The sequence below is a fragment of the Lichenostomus cassidix genome, chromosome 3 (assembly GCF_008360975.1).
Source record: "Lichenostomus cassidix isolate B80296 chromosome 3, HeHo_3.0, whole genome shotgun sequence".
In the NCBI taxonomy this organism is placed as follows: Eukaryota; Metazoa; Chordata; class Aves; order Passeriformes; family Meliphagidae; genus Lichenostomus; species Lichenostomus cassidix.
In genome coordinates this window covers 29,265,980-29,287,870 of record NC_139483.1, presented here as the reverse complement: position 1 = coordinate 29,287,870, position 21,891 = coordinate 29,265,980, and the positions used below count along the sequence as shown (strand labels likewise).

The 21,891-nt window shown below is 34.8% G+C and overlaps 1 protein-coding gene across 2 annotated transcripts in view; it reads right to left on the bottom strand.

Annotated features, from left to right (window-relative positions):
* Positions 1-21,891, bottom strand: part of BTBD9 (BTB domain containing 9) — a 108,547-nt gene that overhangs the window by 31,360 nt on the left and 55,296 nt on the right. For both annotated transcript variants that reach the window (XM_085055085.1, XM_085055086.1), the window contains exon 8: positions 6,652-6,761. In XM_085055085.1, the coding sequence (XP_084911211.1) occupies positions 6,652-6,761 (110 nt within the window). The remainder of the gene's footprint in view (positions 1-6,651; positions 6,762-21,891) is intronic.

Here is a 21,891-nt window from a genome sequence, read left to right as displayed (position 1 = left end):
CTCTAACTAATTGAAGTGTGCAGAATGTGCCATACTGTTCCTTTTCTCTAGGGGGTCTGCCACTCCCTATTTTGAACGTTCATTATCATCTTTTATATCTGCTTGATGAATTTATTAAAAATACCATCTGGTGGGGACTCTGTTCTGTGCTGTATTTTAAAGTCTTTTGGTTGTCTTCCTTTTTCCCATTAGAATTTCTGCTTCAATTCAGGTCACTTATTTACAAATACATACTGTCAAAACCAACAGTCTTGCTTCTATTTTTGTTTCTTATTTTTTTAATCCACCATCTATCCAGCTCTTACCAATATTGTCAGATAATAGAAAAGAGAAGATTACATATATGAAAATTGGGGTTTTTCCCACTGTTCATACAGCAGTTTTGGGCTGAAAAGTCTGATTTGCTTGTATGAAACAGAAAAGATGTGTGTTAGCAAAGCATACACATTCTGTAAGCAAACAAAAGGAGAAGATGATTGAGGTTACAGGACAGTAGCATCAAACATTTATTAAAACTTACTTTCTTGTCTCCTTGTCTTATGCTGCAGTATGGAGCGATGAAGAACTGGCAGTATATTTAATTCTAGCAATAGTATATTTATAAAGAATTGCAATTTTCAAGGCATGGCCTATGGGTCATCTACACTGGATACATTTAAAGATAAGACAGATATGTTATTCAACTGTCCTTAGAGATCTTCAAAGATAAAAATGTACCAGAAGTGTGTTACAGCCTCAGTTATATTTATTTATCACTCACTTAAGCTTTTTTTCTTTTTCCATAGGAAGTTTTTCCCCCCATGAAGCACTCTGAAAAAAAATTTTTCACTGCCACTGCCAAGTGGCTTCCATATCTGGGTGTAGAGTACTTCCTTTCAACTCTCATTCTGGACAGGTCAGCTTTTGCTTTCTGTCCACCCACTATGACTTCACTACAATGTGGATGGGTAAGGAAATGGCAGAAAATTCTCAAATAACTTTTTGCAAAACAGGAAGTAACAGATGAAAGGGGTTTCTCTAGCAGCTCACGAACACAGCCATTTATGAACCTTAAATCAATTATGAAAATAAACATGCAGGGAGACAGCAGATCTGCTACACAGTCTTATACGAATGCAGCAATTTAAAGCATTATGGACTTTTGAACGTGTTTATACTGCACTCTAGGCAATAGTCAAAGATTCTCTGTTTAAGTGTCATCATTGCAACAAAACTGTTCATTTTACTGAATTGTTTTAAGACACTTACAAAACCATCACTTTGAAGAAACCATAAACAAAAAATTACACTATTTCTTCTATATCTAATTATATAGAAGAAAAAAAAAATGTTCCAGTTAATATGAAGATTAACTCATGATTACATCTGTTAAATGTTCAGCTTCCAATTGTTCATTTAACTACAAAATTGCATTCTTTCTCTACTTGAGCATCTACCAAGCTGACAAAATTTTGTTCACTGGATGGCTGGAAAATAGAAAGCTGAGACTAAAGAAAAAAGTAATTAAGGATGCAAGTATTATTTCAGAGTTTGATCATGTTGTGCTAAAGAATTAAAAGGGTACTGGGCATTTTGCTTTCATTATTTTCCACATTGCAAAAGATTTGTTAAGTCTATTATTCATTTATTATTCAATATATGAATTAACCCTTGTTTATTTGCTACATGGTAGAAAAACTACAAAGTCTACAGACCTTTCGGTTAATTAAAAGTACAGTTGCATGTCCTGTCTTTCATTCCACATACTCTTTCTTATTTTCTTGCATTGAAGCTTGCTGATGAAATTGCTGTATTAAATTTAAATCTTCAATCAAGAAATCAAGAGCTCAAAAAATATCAACTTCAAACAATTATCAATAGATTTCTACTAATTTCAGTGAAATGCTTTCTGCAACCCGTATGTAGCTGGAAAAGAAAACCCCACTAGTGTTTTTGTCCAACTGTCAGAAATTGGATTAGAAAACCTTCAGTGAAGGCTGATTTTTCACTTTATATGTGCTACAGCTCATGATTTCTAATCCAATAAATTAGAACAAAACCATTCAAGTCACTAGAACTGGCCATACTTTTCATTGCCAACTAATTGGCTGCCACAGGGCTCTTTCATTAAACATTATGCCTGCAGAAGGCTTTTAGAATTATCAGTTGTTTTAGGAAGCGTACATCCCTCCTTGCAGCACTGGAAACAGACAGAAGAGAATTTAAAAAAATGGAACTGGAACCATATGGACAAATCTCTGTTGAAACCGACCATGTGGCTGTCCTTTGCTTGTAGAAAGAAGGGGAAAAAAATCCCTGCAGTATTTAGAGCGTCTTCAATTTTTCATAATTTCCTAAAGCTATGTTTGCGGCAGAGCTGACTTACACTGCTGGGTAAGTCTGCATCATTTTGGGACAATGCAAACCTTTTTAAAAGAGAAGAAACAAAATATGATAGCTTTGTGTGGAGTCAACATTAAATTAGACAAAAAATAGCATCTCTCACTGCTTCCTTGGGGAGAGACAAAGCAATATTTTATAAAACTGAACCACACATTAGGAAACATATATAACTGGTTTCTCTCTGTTAACATATTTAGTTTTGTTTGTCTTTTTTTTTTTTTTTTTTTTTTTAAATAACTGCCAGAGTAAAAGACAAGTGAATATTTATTTGTGTAATTTTCTCCCTTTTAAAACAAGTTCTCCTAAGGCATTGAACAGCCTACACATGAAGCTTCACAATGATTTCTAAGTACTGAATAGCATTCCCCAGAGGGTGACCAAGGACATTTCAGTGTTTTACATCCATCTTCTGCTCTTCAGTCATTATTCATGGTTCTCTCTTCCATGTGTAGTGTACAAGTTACAAGACAGTGTGACGGACTGAGACAGACTACAGACAAGACACTTCATGTAAAAGCCACCCGCTAGTGTACTCCCAATGACCTTCACCAGGCTCAAAATCAGACAGTAGGTTGGACAAATCCACAGAGTCCTTGACTGCCCCTCAGCACTGGGTAGTGATTGAAGGACTAAGTGAGGTTATAATTTTTTTTTTTCCATTTGAGGCAGAAAGAAGGACTTTCTTCCTCTCTTAAGGTGGGGAAAAAAGCCCAGAAACCTAAAGAGGCCTTGCACAGAATCAGTCCTTTAACTGCTGTTGTAGCTTCTTGCCCTGCACAGATTAGCAGATTTTACAATACATCACATGACATCAGGTACTGCTTCCAAAGGAGTATGCCTCTTCCTTTTGAAAATATTCTTTTGTCTTGAATCCTAGATTAACTATTAATGGCTAAAGACCATTCAAAATTTCAGAAGCTGAAGTTCATTATGAGCAAGCATTACGAATGTGAGATTAAAGACTATTTATATCCCTGTTAAATGAAAGAGTTATGTTCGTACTGTGAATTGAATATGTAAAACTGTTAACTTACACATTTAGAGATACTACCATGCCAAAAAGAAAATTACATCTCAACTCTAACATCTGTGTTAAGGAATAATTTCATATGATTAAATTCATTTCTGTCACCTCATTTCACAAGGCAACAAAGTGTAAACCAACATTTAAACACCAAACAGTGCTATAAAGAACATTTTCTGCTACTTCTGCTTCAAAACTACTACTCAGTTACCACTGCGTTATGTCAGTATCATATTCAGTGTTGTGTAAAGTAACTGTATAAATCATCTTTCACATTAATTTTTAAATGTAATATATCAAGTTAGTAACTTTTCATTAAAACATTGTATGCAAAAATGCAACAACATAAAATTGTTGTTATCATGAAACAGCACTTCATTTTTATTATTTGTTTACCAGCTTTCTAATCTTTGCTGTACAGTGACAGTCATTACATAGATACTATGTATCAGTAGTAATATAGCTGATAAATTAGGCTCATTGCATATACAACCCTCTGATCAAGTTGAGCATCCTTCACAAAAAAAAAATTAAAAAATTACTCTTAAGTCTCTACATAATATCCCTAACCAAATACCTCAGAGGCCTCATTTCTTTGGAATGAGTTTTGAAACAACAAAGTCTTTGCATATTCTCCTCAGTGTTGTTTTGGTAGAAGTAGGGGTCACAGTCTTTCTGAAAGAACCATATGGCCTTCAAGGGCTGACCAATACTTCATTTTTTTAATAAAACAGGGTATAGAAACCGCAGCTGTGTTTGTTCTAACATAGTTTAATACCATATTTAATATCATATGGGATAAGCAATGAACTCAACTGCTTTTCAAGGGTTTAAGATGAAAGTTTCTATACTGGGTCAAGCTTGAAAGCAACCTACTCGGATTACCACATTCATATATTTCGTTGATTTTTCCTAACTGTTTTCAGTTCACTTTATCCTATCTGATCACTGCAGAAACAGAAACAAATATTACAAATCCTCATAAAAGCAATAAAATAGATCTGTGCCAACCCATTGGTACTCATACGGAGTTTTTACAGAAGTGGACCTTGGACAGTCTGCTTGATCACAGGAGCCAGACAATACGGTACCTTTCGGTAATCATCAGAGGTATGAAAAATCCCACTAAATGGACATAAGGTAACTTTTCTGGATCAAAAAATAGTTTTTCAACAGGTAATACTGATTGCCAAAAATTCTGGTGGAACAGAGGTGCTCTTGCTCCATTTCACAACTGGACTGGCCTCAGGAAAGTCCCCAGATCTTTCCATTTGCATCTTTCTCAACATAAACTCTGCAGGCTCATGTATACAAATGCTGGTGCCTCATTTACAGTTGGAAGACTGTCCACATCCCACTTTCAATTAACTACTCACTGAATTCTTACTTTTAGTTTTCTATTTATTGTATTTACTAACATCCCTTAAATATAAAAAGCTATGGAGACCTACAGGCCTCACTTTCCTTATTGGGATCACTTCAAATGACTTAGACAAAAAAGCTTGGCTGACCCCCACTGAATAAAAGCAGAGTTGACCTCAACTAAGGATTGCCATAAACACCAGCACACACTTGCTATTATGCTGTCCAAACCCTATTCACCTGTAAGCTCCTAGAAGTACAAAAATATTCTCACAAACAGAGAATTTTAAATAAAGCCGTATAAAGTCTCCATCCCCTAGATTACCTTTGAAACCTAAGAAATGTTGAAACAGATCAAATAGTTTGTCTCACCAAAATGATCACTCAATCAGAAAAAATAGAGTTTATGAAAGATGAGTCAATTACAGTATAAGTTCACTTCTGCCAACTTGCACCGATTCACTGCCTTGCCTACTGTTACAATCAAACAATCTTCGTGGTAACACTCAAAAAAAATTGTTTGAGTCCCAAATTAAGCATTTACTACATAAGTTTGATCATCTGAAACAAAATACATACAAATATTTACACATAGTAACACTGATTTTGTATGAAGTTTTTAAAAATTCATAGCTGGCAGTGCCAACTATGAAATTTAGTTGAAAGGTTTTATCAAATTTGAGATATTTTGTTTCTCTGCTAAGTAGCTTACTGAAGGGAGATGTTTTCCTTTAACACAGTTTTTCCTTACTGCTTATTCCATTTTCTAGCCAATAGCAATTGCAATGCTACTTGTACATTACCTAAAACAAAGGGAAGGCTTTTGATTTGCCTTTGTATAATGCATGGGAACAGGCTGAAAGAATTGGGTCTTGGTTTTTTAGAGCCAAATATTATAGTTTTCTCAGAAAAAAAATTAAAGTGAATATGACTTACTAAAAATCTTCCTTCTCATTCTATTTTGAAAACTGTTTTCCCTTCCATCTGTCATGCGTACCTATTTAAAATTTAAATATATGCTGAAAACCAGCATGAACTCTGAAAACTTTGTTGAAATTCTCAATTTTATGCCATAAGTAATAAACTGTGGGAAATCCCATCTAGACAACTACTAAAAGGCATGCAATCCTCTCTCTCCAGTGAACTCCAGCATCAGAGTTTCGTGAGTTTATATGGAAGAAAGCACACAAACCACCCCTTCTGAACTATAAGAAAACCCCAACTATATTAAATCTTTCTGTGACACATTTCATCATTCAGTAGTATTGGTCTGTTGGGATTTCTACCTTAAGTAACATAAAGGTACTTAAATCAATATTATATAAGCTGCCCAGAGCTAACAGAGCTCCACCAGCATGGTTTTCTGAGAATAGTAGCATAGCCAATATAATGTTCTGCCATGGCTAAGCATGTTTACAACTCTTTGGGGGGAAATCAACACATGAGAGTTTACCTTCAGCAGTTGTAACCAGACTGTATAAGAGTCCCTAAAGGTCCAAATCCATCATCACTACAATAAATAGCTCTGCTTAGTCCATTCTTGTGAAAGAATTCAGGCTAACCTACTGGGAGGCATGAGCAACCATACCATGACATACAAAGAAAAATCACATTAGCAGCACTGACTACCAGTGGCTTTGTAAGCAGCGGTTGATTTGAATTTCAGCATTCCTGCAGCATCATTAATCAATTAACTCACAGAACTGGAATTTCATAGAAGTTGTAAGGACTAGCCAACCAATTCTATAATTACAACATTGTTTAAATCAATTTAGAGATTTCTTGGTGGAAACAGAAGCAGAGTTAGAGCACAGTGATAGCTGGCTTCAAATGACCAGTGTTTGCAACAGCTCATGAAAAAGGAAAATGGTTTTATCTCTTACCTATTAGACCTTTCTCAAGAGTAAAGGATTTGTTCGTGAACATGCATTCAAATGCCACAATATGGAAAACTTTGTTCACTGTGTTGTGGGTCCCAACAATTCGAATATACCTATATGGAAAAAGAGAAAGGTAAATAGCACAAGTTAAACATGATAAACTTCTGTGCATTTAAATATAATTGATTCAGTTAGACTATAATTTGCAGATCCATAAGAACTGAGTAACTGTTTAAAAAAAGAAAAAGGAATAAAAACGAATATAAATTTCACAGCAGGTTTGTTAGTCAGGATGCTGGCTTCAATGCAATTTAAGAAGAAAAAAAAAATCTTTAAAGAGATGTGGAATCTATTAAAAATGTTTCTTGATTAATCTGCCAAGAAAAGCAAAATGAGGGAACTTGTGTTTCAGAAATGGTCTGTTAGTGCTGATATGTGCTCATGGAGGCTTTAAATAATAACAACAATAGTAATCCTTCTACCAACAAATTTTCAGCACTGTGAATAATTTCATGCAGCCAGGACAAACCCAACAAATGAGTCAGGCTTTTCTTCAAAAATGAAAAATTAATTCCATTTTATAATGACTGTTTCTAACACTGGATGTACAGGATATCAATCTTTTTGTTGATGTATCTTTTTATTAATAATGCAAAGAAACCCCCTCTCAACATTCAAATATTATGAAACAAAACTACTCTGGGTTTCATTCCTGGTGGTATAACTTACACTTCTACACTCCAATTGCAAATCAAACAGAGCTGCTCTTGAACAATATGACCTATTCACCTGCTGTATCACCCTGGAGGCTTCACCTTCCATAAACAACCACTAACCTCGATTCAGTCTGATTCTGCATTTTCTGAAGAGATCCAACAGTTCTCACTATAAATTCTGAAAAATCTCAAAAGGACTATTGTACACCTCTCAATAAATGCTGAACAAGCAACCACAAAACTACCTAAGCCAAATACCAATTACCTCACAAGATGGGTTACCCACAAGGCAGAAGGCTTTGTATGACTTTAACTCACTTTAGTTAAGAAGTATCAGAATCCTCGGTCAGTGCTATGAAACAATCTTTCACTTACACAATATAATTATATTCACAGCCATTTAACTTAATAGCCATTCACCAACAGAATCATTTTGGCTTGTGTTCTTCATCAGATCAAGTTGAGATGATACACAGTTTTCAATACTGAGATTTTCTTTTTAAACAATAAAACAACCCTCATAGCTATTTACTTTACTAATGTTCAATCTCCAAACTTAATTTAGAAATTATTTTAATAATCACGACTTGTAACAGAGAATTATATGCTATTGCCTAATTAATATTAACTCACATATAAATTAATTATCACAGTAGCAAATTTCCTGAAAGTTACTCTTTGTAGAAAACATAAAGTTGCAAAACTGGAGAAAATATTATTCATAAAGAAGGTGAATCTGTGTTTTAAGAGTAAAGCAGAACTTAGCCCTTACTATGTAACTCAGCCAAGTGCCAGCAAAAAGCACCACAGGAATCTTGGTTGACAGTCAGGGAACAGCAGGTGTTTCCCCAGACCTGCCCATGTGAACCAGATGACTTTCTTTTTATCAATTCACAACCACAGTTCCAAACCCTAAACACACAGGTAATGTCCAAGATTTGACAACAGTAACTGATCTTGTTCCCTCCAGCCTCAATTAATTCAATTAAACACAAGAATAAAATTCAATTAAACACAGGAATAATCTTGGAATCTTTTCAAGTGCACATGGAGGCTGGCTCACCATACAGCCTCCCTTGTCTCTCCCAGGCAAGGAATATATTGATTGAGTTGTGCTGCTTGGACAAAATGAGCCAGGCAAACCAACAGAGTGTTACTAATGGAGATGTACTTTGACACCCTTCAGTTACGCTTCCTTGCTTTAAAGAGTTTAGAGAATAAACAAAGTAACAAGATTAATAGGAACACAAGAAACTGCTTCATAATTAGCTTTAAAAGCTAATTTATTTAGATTTTTTGTGTTATAAAATTGTATCATTAGAGCAAACTTCTTGTTTTTTCAGAGCAATTGGAAGTTGTCCAAATTCCTGTCACCAGCAAAGCAGGTTCATATGACAAAGCTACGTATGAATCTTTCTGTGATTGCAGAGTAAAAGAATCACAATCCAACGCCTAGACTAGCTCCACTGTCGATGGACTTTAGACTCAACGGATAAGTCTGGAAGACAGAAAAAACCCCTGAATCATTCTTTAAAGAGAAAACCTTCATCAGTTTGTGGGGTTTTTAAAGTACTTCCTTGGCAGGCAAACAGGAATGAAATGTGAAAATTTTGCCCCTTTATTTTCTGGCCCTTTTTGAGAATAATGGATACTGGTAATACAGAAGGTCTCTAAGAGTTTTATCTACACGTCACACACTTCTCTAGCCACACAGAGTCAATGTACACATGGTCAATGTACACATGGCCCTGAAATTTTCACAACAGGAGTGTCAGAAAAATCCAGTTGATGGGTTTTTTCCCCACTAACAAGAAAACTGTTTTAACTAGAGGGAAACGGTGTGTTCTACTGGATCTTGGCAGAATTCTAAACTACTAAAATTTGAATGGACTACCAGGGTTGATTAATTAGACACCTACATGGCAACATCCCTCATCCATCCCCCATTTTTCCCAGAGCAATTCTCCTCATTTATATGAAACTATGATATTCATACTTTGTTGTGACTACATTTCTGAACAACTAAATTATGTTTTACTTCTGCTCTTTACATTTGTAAAGTTGACACATTTACTTCAGATAACAGCTGCTGCAGATCACACCACTGATTCAGCTGTGGGTACCCTGGAGGACTACAAACATCAAAGCTCAGCTGCCTACATCATCACAACAGTGCTTATGACATATGAGTCAAAGCATAAAAATATGCATACTCTAGGAGTCATTTTAATCCTTCATTATAATGACACCAGTAAAATACAGACAAACCCTACAATATATTAAGCACAGATTCCAGTCCCTTGAGAATATTGAGGTAGAAGACTAAATAAGGGGAGGCAACGGAAATTATAAGGTATTTTGCACTGATATCCACTCTTAAATTGCTATCAAAGCAACATAGATCAGCAATGGCAAACTCAAAGAACTAAATCACATACATACAAAATGCAGTCTTATGAAATTGGCATTTCATTTTTCCTTTCTGGAGCATTTGGCATGAGACACCAGAGCTAGTGTGATCTACTTTATATCTCCTTGAACTGCTTAGAAACCACTAACATTCACATTCCAATCACTGCCACAAAGATGCATGAGGCACAGCTCAACATACAAGGGCATTAGAAGACATTCTGTTTGTCTCTTAGTGGAAAAAGAAACAGTGTTATTCAACACCATCTCAACTCCATTTATTGACAACTCCCTAAAACGAATAATCCTTCAGACTCACACAGCTGAATCAACAGACTCGTGGTAGAAAGATAGAAAAAACAAGGAGGAAAAATCTATTGCCAGCTCTAAATCGTGTGGAAAGAGTGGACATAAATAAATACATAAAATAAAGAATTAAGCCAGAACAAACATGGAAAGCATATCTGTCTTTTGACAGAAGACAAGTTTTTCTGCACCTAGACAGGGAAGTCTAATAAAGTCTATTTTATACCAAAGGAAATCCCTGCTGCAAATATTGAAAACAACAGTGACAAATCAAATAAAACACTTACGCAAGATAAAATCATTGAACTCCAGTAGGAAAAGTACATGTAACACCTACAAAGCCTGTACAAGAACAAATAGTTTCACCTTTGCAAATACAACTAACAGTGAAGCAGTTTGAAAACACAACACATTTCTCTTTGTAATGTGCAAGAACGTGTATGCAGATATTTTATGCGGAGGCATTCAAGTGCCTAAATCTATTGTCAACCAACACTTACACACGTAATTGTTTTGTAATTGTTTTAAAATTTTAATTTTTTTAAAACAGAAAAAACCAATTTCAGATAAATTTGCTTGAAACTCCATCTTCACATTGTGTGCATCTCTAGTTCCAGTGAAGTTCTCAAGTCTGAACTTGGCTCACCTGGTTTTATTTCAGCTCAGACCTCAACCCCAAACAGCTAAATTTCCTTGAACCCAACTGGATATGAGAAGAAATCTGCAATTACATCTGATCTCATAATGGATTTCCACTATAAGAATACAAAATAAGACATGAGAAGATGTTAAGATTTGGATGTCTATATTTAAAACATATCCCTGATTTGACTTTGGAGCCAAGCACAACTTAAATATCACCCTCACTTATCTTTATGCCATTTCTACTGAATACATAAAATGGGACTCCAATAAATTCAGTTGTATAGAAAAATAGTTTTTAAATTTAGAAGAAAACATTGTTCTGCAGAAAGTCTGGTTCTAGAACAAACTGGACAGGAGGATTCAGAGAACAGACACAAGCTGGCTCTGCACACCTTCCAGGCTGATGTGACATGGAGCCAGATTCTTTCCAAAATGAACATCATCTTTAATAGGACTCTGTGAATCACACTACATCCTAGCAAGGTTTTATGAACCAATTTAGCTTCATATATTGATACACTTTAGCCTCCATATTTTTAAACATATTGAACAACAACAACAAAACAAACAAACAAACAAACAAAATCCCACCAAAAACCAAAAAAAACCCCAAACCAGAAAATACAGGAAGAAAGTGCTGTTCCGTGAAATCTGAGAATGTTTTTCCCAGCTTCTCATGCTCCACCAGCAAGTGGATTTAGCAATAATTATTTCTTGCTCCAATGACACCTCAGTAAGTGCTGTCTAGATCTAGACTATAACAAAGAATCTAGATCTAGACTATAACAAAGAAATACCTGGAAAGTATTAGAAAAAAGTGATCTAGAAGCAAATGCACTAAAAACCAAAAAAACCCCACCCAAAACTCCCCCCTAAACACCCCAAAAACCAACCAAACAACAAAACAAACAAACCAAAAAACCCCACAAACAAACAAACGACCCCCCAAAAAATGAACACCACAAATTTCAATCTGTATCAAGGTAGCTCAACAGAGAAATAACTGTAGTTTTGACCTGTGCTTAAAAAAGTAAGGAATTTAGAAATTCCTCCTATTAAACTGCAATGAAGATATATACAAAAATTTGTATTTAGCTGGCATCTCAAAAATCCGACAGGCAGTGGTAAAGAAGGATGGATTTTATAAAAATGTCTGAAAATTATAAAAAATGGAGGCAATTACTGAAAAACCCCTTTTTTACCTAAGGTTTGTTCGAGTGAATCATTACGAATCAGAAACACAGTAACCCCTGGTATCTGAGCACATAAGCATAATAGAATAAGAGAAGATCTCCATGGCTTTCAAAAGGGTGTCCCAAAAGCACATGAAGAATTAAATATTAAAAATACTTTAAAAACCCCCTAACAAACCGACCCACAAACAAATAAACTAAACCCACAACAACTAAATAAACCACCACCTCTTTCCAAACAGTATAACATTTTACTTACGGAAAAATACATCTAAAGATGTATGCAAGAAACCTTATCCTTTGGTATATTAAAATTATACTGGAAAAGTACTAAGCAATACTCAAATGAAATCAGCTAAGTATTGGTAACATAAAAGTGACTGATTATATATTTTTCATTAATATTGATATGATTTGAAAATTTGAACCTACAGATACAACTCCTTGTAGTTGCAGGTGGTTAGAAAAGTGATGCAAAGTATTGCTGTCTCAATTTCAAATTTGCTACTCAGTTTAGGAATGCTGAAATGTGGGGTAATTCATTAAGCTGTGTATGTCTCATACATTTTAAACATTCATGATACAGCATGTAGTGTTAGCATTCAAGTGTGGTGTCCCTTTCTAAAATAAATAAAATGTGCAACACCTGTTCTGCTCCTCATAACCAGCTTAGCCAAACTTTTAAAGTATGATAATTCTTTAGATGGATTTTAGAAATTATTAATGAAGACTGAAATTCACATGACATATATATTGAACACTATGAAATAGAAGAGAAGCCTCACTGGAAATTATAAGACATGGTTTTCATGTTTGTGAAACAAATGTCTGATGTAAGACATAACAGTGGAATTGGACATAACCAATTATTTCTACATTCACCAAGTTCTGTCTTTTATGAGAAAAATCGGACTTGGTATCCACTAGCAGTATCACCTGCTCCGTACATATACCATTGCTACCTCAGTTAATCAGTGTCTCCAAACATCCTTGCTTATGCTTTCCAGCATATTCAAGACCCAACTCCTAGCTACTGCAAGCCTGAACTGAGCTATAAAATAAAGGACAAAAGGAATATTATTTATGGAACTATTCATCAAACACAGAAAGTGCAGCAGATTCAATCTCGTAAGCTTCCCAGGGCTAGCTCTTTTTAAATAAAATAGTGTTTTACTGGAAATAATAGATGACATGGTGAAAGAATATCATAAATTTCGAATACAAGTAGGTGGTCTATATTAACCTGAACAAGCACTCCTATATAGCTCAGCTGCAATGAGATGGCAAAAGAGAAGGGCAGTGACTTCCTATACATGTACACAAACTATAAAATATCCAGAAACTCAAGTTTGTGTGAGAAGAGCTGAATTATGGTTCAAGAGCACTGAAGACACACAACTACTGTAAAGTAATGATTTTCTGTTCTCCCTGCTTTTCTTTTTTCCTTTTTTTTGTGGTTTGTTTTAATTGTAGAGTAGAACCACATGTATAACACAACATTTGCCATATTTCTCTTGCTGATTTAATAAGCAGTAAGAACTGTTTAATTCAGAACAGCACTCTGCAGTGTTGCACCAATTAAACTGATTACAATGGACATTTGTAAAACTACCATCAGGCTGGAGTGGTACATTGAGTGCCACAGCCCCAAGAAAATGTTATTATTTTGTTAAAACGTAGTTCTTGTTCTCCTGCAAAATGAAAATAACTTATGCTTGACATGTTTATGAAATACACCACTAAAACTTGTGAGCAGACCTGCAGAAAACATAAATATATTTACTGAACTACTGAATTTAGATCTCTTCAGCTGGTTCCTTAACCAAAGAACAATAGCCACACACACAACTCTCTTCCTGTAGTTAAACATCTAAATATAATTAACTGTTTTAAATTTAATTTCATAAATACTAAAATCAATTTAGATGCAATGGAAAAAGAGAAAAAATAAAGCAAGACTTTTCTTCCAAACCTTATTTCTTTCAGAGTGTAATAAAAAATAAAAGTTTTCACCAGCCCAACATCTTCTTAACACTGAGTGAGCTGCACATAGGCTGCTTCTACATGATCTTTATCCAGTGGGAGATCGCGACCACTGACGTACTGACCAGCTACTCAGAATGGGTACCAAACTCACATGGATGGAAGAACTGTACATACAGACTAATTAGCATGGGAAGCGAGGAGTATAACTAACAAATAGGGGTTTGGGTACTAACTGATGCAAAAGTTAAGTAATCTCTAACCAATGAATGCTGATGACTTTGTTGAAATGCGTAAGTACTGCAAAGTTGTGATGACTGGGAAACCAGCATTTCGCGGATTACCACCCAGCTCCCCACTTGGAGCAAACTAGAATAAAAAATGGAAATACCTCACCTCAGTGTGAATTGACATTGCACAGGTAACAAGCCTGTGCTTGAGACAACAATAATGCATATTTGTATCAGTAACAACAACAAATCTGCCTTGATCTTTCTTTGTAATGCCTTTCAAATATTTAAGAACAGATCCACAGAGCATTGAAAGGACATGAAAAAGTCAGTACCTGCCTGTGCACAAGTATTTCTAACAGTTGCAGGATGACTACTTCTGTAGTGAAGTAAGCTTTATGGCCATGGAAAAAAAAATCAGAATAGTAACTTCCTTCACTATGAACAAAGAATCTCTTAGCTGGAAATGAAACAGAGCTTTATCTGGATGCCTGCTTAAAGACAGAATGCATGAAGCTATCATCCATTTGGCTATCTATATATTAAAAAGTGCCAAAGAGCAGTTTCATCAACTGTTTCAAAAAGTAACAAACTCATGGAGTATAAGAATTGCACTGAAAATGCTGGAAATTGCAAATCAATAGGCTTAGAGAGAGCCAAGTTATGACAAAATAAAGGATTCTTAAATAATTTAACGACCTACCTAGAATCATCCAATGTAACAAACTTATTTCTTCTTCATTAACCTCTGCCTTTTTCAATCCAGATGACATGTATTACTTATTTTCCGAGCTTAAAGTTGTTATTGAAATATTTTCATTACTCAAAAAGGTACTGTATTAGACCTCAAATCAGATAAATCTTGGTATCCTTGTCCTCTACTGCTAAATTTGGTATGTTCAAAACCACTCAAATGCAGCTCAAAAATTCATACATATATATATATATATGTAAAGAAAATGTGAAGGAGATTTTTTAAGTGCTCTGATCCATCTAAACTCTTACCACAATATCCTTGACACCATCTTATAAAGCTGTGCCATGCATCCATTTTCACCTTAATAGGAGCTGGAAGAAGAATTCTGCTTATACAGCACATCTCTAGCACTGACAGAGTCTCCAACATTTGGTTTAACGGGAACTTGTTTTCTTTCACTTCTGCTTTGGACTATTGCTGAATTTACTCAGCCAACACTTAGAACATGACTCTTCAATGAAGAAATAAACCAGTATACTTGAACCAAAAAGTCAGAAGAAAAAAAACCAGGAGAAGATAAAAAAAGAAAAATAAAAAAAAGGTATTTCCCACTACCGCACAGCAGGTAAGATAGTGAGAGTGAAATTAGTAATTTAGGATATCAGCTCTAACAATTGTACAGTCCATCAGAAACCTGCTGTTACACATTTGTGTTGGAACCAGCTAAGCTGGTCTATTTATGTGCTTGTTCTGCCATAGCTACACTCAGGATATTTGATAGCTCTCCATTGTTATTACCTTGTATGCAGCCTTCCCAAAGTGACTATGAGCATACACAACTCTCTCCTATTTGAAATCCAATTAGATCGTTACAACATTACATTGGAAAAATGGCCACTGAAAGGCATTAGGTTGTATTGTATCTCCTTCCAGAAGATTTTTTCCTCTAAGTAACACGATTTTTGCCTCAGAACTGACAGAAGTGCTCTGTGGTAGAGTATCTTTTAAATTAATCTACCACACAGTTATATGAATCTCAGTGCTGTAGACATAATCTTCATTAGCACATTAATTCAATTTTCCTGAATGTCCCACATTACCTTTTAAACCACCTACTTCACTTTATTAAGCTGATAATTTGAACTCAGTACTGCACTATTTTGATATGTAACTAAAAGGTAAGTTAAGGCATTTATTTTTATATATGAATGCAATGAAAACATGTTTCAGGAGGCAGCTCTTTGTTATACTTCATCACTTTATTCCTAGTTGTAACTGATGACAGTTAGAAGGCTATTATCAGTCTAACAGTACCATTTCCTCCATAATATTCTCAGTATAATGACATAAATACCCATTTAGAAATGGAGGCAATCCATATTATTTTTTGCTATATTTTCATTAACTAGAAATTTACAAGGCTGTGATTCCTTTTTGTCCTTCATGGAGCAGAACCTTTGAACTTCAGAACTAAGGTCCCCCATCTGAGCTTCCTCACCTTCTGACCCCTCTGACCTTCCTTACCTATGCTGAAAGTCAATTTTTCACACTTAATTTTCAGATCTCTTACTATCCACCACTCAGTTCATGCCACCTTTCCTTCACCTAGGCAGTGTCAGTGTTTCCCATTTCCCTACTATGTCACCTATCCCAAAACAGATAATACTTTTGAAATATTCAAAATGAATCTTGATATACTTACAATATAGTCTCCAGATTTTAGCTGAAATCAATAATTATCCTGTGTATTTTTAATCATAAAATGACATTTAAAACCCCTACTACCTACATATTTAGCAAGCAATTGTGATATTGATCTATGCAATACATATCTTTTGATGTATAACCTAACCATTTATTACATATCTCATCATAGAGCTTTCTTGACATCCTACAACTCCTAATGACTCGACTACGTCACTCTTAAACTAAACTCAAACATCCTGATAATTTTTTTTTATGTTACATGATCTTTTTTTCCATTTTATATTATTAGTTCAGAGAAGGCTGGTCATTGTTTCTACCTAAACATACATAGTTGACTCTCAATATTTCAATTTTCAGATTCCAGATATCAGTTCAGGGAAGAGATGCCAACAGCACCAAAATGCTAGCAAAAGAGTGGTTTATAGAAACTTTTTAGACAGATTTCAGGGAAATGAGTCCAGGACCATGGATACTTAGGGAAAGTGACTGAAGCACAAGGAAACAAAGCTATGGCAATTTTCATGCTACAGTACCATTGGTTTTACACCCTATATTATGGATTAAAACACATACAAGTCTTACAAATAACCCTCAAAATCTCAGCAGCTGAAACCTGCATCCCCCTATAACTCACCTGCTATTACTGTCCATGGTAGCAAGATTAAAGTTAAAACATGGATGTTTAACTCATGTAAGGATCATGCTTTCATTTTGCAATACACATATACCATAGAAATACATTTTTATGTGATCAAACTGCATTTAAAGTTCTCTCTTATACTCAGGCATTCTACTATATTTGCTAAAAGTAAACCAGAAATATAGTGACTGGACATGAACAAATTTCAGCTTAAATAATTTTCTATAGCTGGAATATTAAAAATTATTTGGCCAATGTCTGATTTCATTTTCTATATATAATGATCAAGTCCATATATTAACTACTGTGTGAAACCATTACAACTAGACCCTATTTAAAGGTGAATGACTATACACGATAAGCAATTTAAGCAACAAACATAACAAAATGCATAATGGTAAGAGAAGATCAACTAATCTAAGAGACTTGGCATCTACTTCTGTTTCAGGAGGGATATTTAAAACAAAAAGAAATGACCCCAAAACATGACTAGGGAAAGAGCAGAAATTATAGGAAGAGTGAAAAAAAAAGGAAAAAAAGGAGAAGATGCAGTGAAAATTAACAAATAGGCAGCTCCATGTTATTCTACACCTATCTCATTTCAACACATATTTTGAAGGAACTTGCTTTTAAACTATCATTTAACCTCATAGCAAAAAGTAACAAAATCTTTCCCCATACAAATGAGATCTGATTTTACTGTGACACCTCTTAACATATTTAGTTTCAGACTTTTAAACATTCATTATATTTTGTGAAGAAAAAAAAAGCAACAAACCAAACAATGAGGAAGTACAGCATCATTTTGAAAATATCTTGCTAGGTGTGCATTGCCAATATTAAACTGTAAGAATCCAAAGCTCGTTTTTATTATCAATAATCCATTATTACTGCAGAATGTCACTATTCTAAAAAGTAAACTCTGTATATAAGCCTTTAGTTCTGCACCTACAGCTTCAGTTTTCCACCTCTGTTTCAAAGCAATATTATTGCACTAACATAAACTGAAAAGGACATCTAGAATGAATAAATAAAATGCAAAAGTATGCTTTAGTGCACTGCAAATGAACTGCACTGTAGGTGCACCTTACTGTGACTGCTATCTACCATGTCTGCTTTGCACTAGTGAAGTCTATGAACATGCCTACTCTTGCCAAAAAACGAACCATGAAATCACTCACATTCTCATAAATACTAATGCTAAAGGCCTGAGAGACATTTAAATTAGAACTCAAAGTCAAACCTTCAGGATTTTTAAAATATTAAATCATCATCAAAAATACATTTTTAGAGGTATTACTTATATTTTATTCTGTGATGTCCATTTCCAGAAAGGGACATTTCAGACCTGCACTTCAATGAAAGGTCTGGACTAGAGACCAAATATCACACAAATAAAAGGCTGAAAACCCAGTGAACCCTTTGGCCTGGAAAAGGCAGTCTTGTTTTAGTAAAAACCCTAGAGTTTAAACCACCCATTTTTGAGAGTGAGCTCATACATAGCTAACACAGCTCTCCCCTTTTAAAACAGACAGATCACTTGAAATATTCTGCTACCAATTTTGTTCTATATTTATAAACATTATTGTTAGTGCAATACCATCACAGTTAAGCTCTGTACCAGTAGATCAGGAAAAGCCAAGACCGATTTTCATCACTGAAAATGGATGAATACTCTGACTCTTTTTTAAAATTGTCTGTCCCAGACCTGTTTAACATCAGTATTCTCCACAGTATATAGAATTCACTTTATTGATAACCAATACAGGCTTACACCCAGTGCTCTTACTCTACAATAAGTTCAGCATGAAAACAAATATTAAACTTGTCCCATGCCTTATGAGCAGGCAATTAGCAATAAACTCAAAATCATCTCAAAACTTTTGTGTATCAGTGGAGATTAGAATGATGATATATCCTAAAATAGGATACATTAGAGACAGAAGTCATTAGCCATCACTAGCACACTCCCCACACAGAGGGCAGAAATGTACCAGTCTTAGAATGACCTCTGATGTCCCCGCACCGATATTTTGTTTTAAAGCAGAACATTTGTTATGTGGTAAACATATTCAAACATAAAGAGAAATAGTTTCTGCAATTGTATCTGAAAACTAACTGGTGGAGACTCTTGCAAGAGGAACAATTATATCAAAAAAGTAGCACATCAGAAAGCAGCCTCATAAAAACTTCTACTCCTCCTACCCAATACATGATCATATTAATTTTATATCTATATATGAATATACACATGCACATACATATATATAAACACACCTAAAAAAAGTCAGCATAAAGCCACACTTAACAAATAGAACAGACATGACCTATTAGCTCAGAAGCTTTAGACTTCAAATGAAGAAGTTGATTTAACATAGTACTCCATTACAAAGATCCCATAAAAATGCTTTAAAAGCTTGAAATAATAGGATTACACACCTCATCTGCTCAAGGGCAAACATGAACTAAAGGATGCTCACATCACGAAGGTTAAAATGACAACATGCAATTGATGATTAAAGGAACTTTATATATATTCATGATCGCTGATGTTTCTGAAGTTGAAAGAGGCAAAGGTTACCCCTCTCTGCCCTGAAACATGGGTCAATCAAGTAAAATTGAAGCTATCAGATAGAAAGATAAACAATATATTAATATTATTGCTTTGATATTATATGTCTAATATATTTTTTCAAGATTTTTGATTTGCCTGAAGGGTTTTGGCTGGTTTATTTTATTTTTTTAACAGAAATGTTTGGAGTCAGAACAGATGAACCTTATAAAACAATGCTTTAGCCTCTTCCAAACAGGAAAGATGTGCAGAAAGGACATCCTGACATTTTATTTAACATCAATAATATTGCCAGTTAATATCCACAGTCAATAAATTTGTAAATTACAGTATGGAGCAGGAAATTTGAATTTGATATAAGTTAATTTCAACTTGCCAAAGATACTTGTTTTGATAAGGCCAAAACTCTTACAGAAAACAAATTAATTTCCTTTTTAGGACATCCACACAAGGCAACAAGAGATTTAAATTAATCTTTAAAGATCTTAAAATACATGACAAACTTTCTAGACTTAACACTTGATGAGTACTAGGTATCGCAATTATTTACTAAGGGTTTGGGCTTTTTTTTTATCCACCTCAATTGGAATAAATCATTTTATGAGCATCCATAGCCTGTGAGTTCAACAGTGAGGAACACAAAAGACAACAGTGGGGGAAATTTTCAAGTACCAATATGAAATTTTGAAGCCAACTGCCTCCTCCAAATACATACATTACATCGTGCAGAAATTCTCAGGCACAGAAACAGGATCTAAAGGACAAATGACAATGATCTTGTCATTCTCAATCTCACACAAAAGAGAACATGGTAATGATTTAATTCTTTTAAACTCTATTGGGTTGGGGTTTTTTACCAACTTTGAAAAATCAATGTAGCTCGTACTCAATTCAAAGTCTTGAGTCCTTTTATATTTTTTCCTTTATAATTCTTGCTCTGCTGAATTTAATTGCCTTGGCAATGCCAGAACACTGCCTGATCCTAACAGGTCAGCATTGATTGCTCTAAACCAACTGGTTCCTTCATTACAGAGAAAATGAGGTAAAGAGAAAAGGCAGGTGTGCTCTTGCACAGTCAGCTGGACTTCAGCACTTGCCCTTCTTCTCCCTCATTAACTAGCAACCAATCGATCAGGAACCTGCACAGAACCCACAAAAGCTATTCATCATTTTGACATGGAATGGTTTTAACAGGTCACTAAAGGAAAGAATATTTGAGATATTTATCTTTAGAGCCTTTAAAGCTCATATGGTTTTTATGCTGGCATCCAAGAGAAAGCAAAATTGAATCATTACACTCCTATGTAGTTCTAGTCTAAACCTTGAATCCAAAATTAAATCTGTTAGCTATTTGCCCAAGACAAGAATTTGTGATGTACCTAATCTTAATTGTTCCGTATAGTGAAGAACTTTGATTGGGAAGTGAAGAACTTGACAGAAAGGCCAAGCTGGGAGAAAGAGTTCAGACAGCCCCATTCCCTGCTTCCAGCTCATTTTTTTCTGTACTGCCATGGTCTTTAATTAAACAAATTAAAAATGCCAGTGAATGTTACCCTTAAAGCCTGACACATCATTTTCACCTCCAACTTTTTTAAATATATGAACACTGCTTGTATTTCCAACCATCTCACACCACCTTCTCCTAACAATCCCTTTACTGTCAAGCTCCATACTTCATTTGCCCATACAATTGCAAAAGACCCTCTTCTACTTGCTTGTCGAAATCAGTTACTCTTCAAATTACTCTTAAAAATTATTTTTCTTGAAAAGTTATCTGTGCTCATTAGCTCAGTTATTCTAGTCACTTATTCATGTTTGGTTTTTCCCTTTCTCTGATTGTAAACTCTGCAGAATATGCCTTGTCCTCATGCTTTGTTCATTAACACAGGTTTGTAATTTCACACTACTACCAGTCTGAAATACTGCCATCAAGCTGATTCAGGAGAAAAAAAAAATCAAAGAGATACTGTAATAAACATATAAGCAGGGAATAAGGCATTTAAATAAAAACCCCACACCAACAAAACACCTCAAGAGAGAACTGAACAGAGCATAAGAGAACAAGAAATGACGAAAGAGAAGAGGCAGCAGACAACAGATTGTGTGAAGAATTAAAGGAGAATGGCATCATTTTGATTGGGAAAA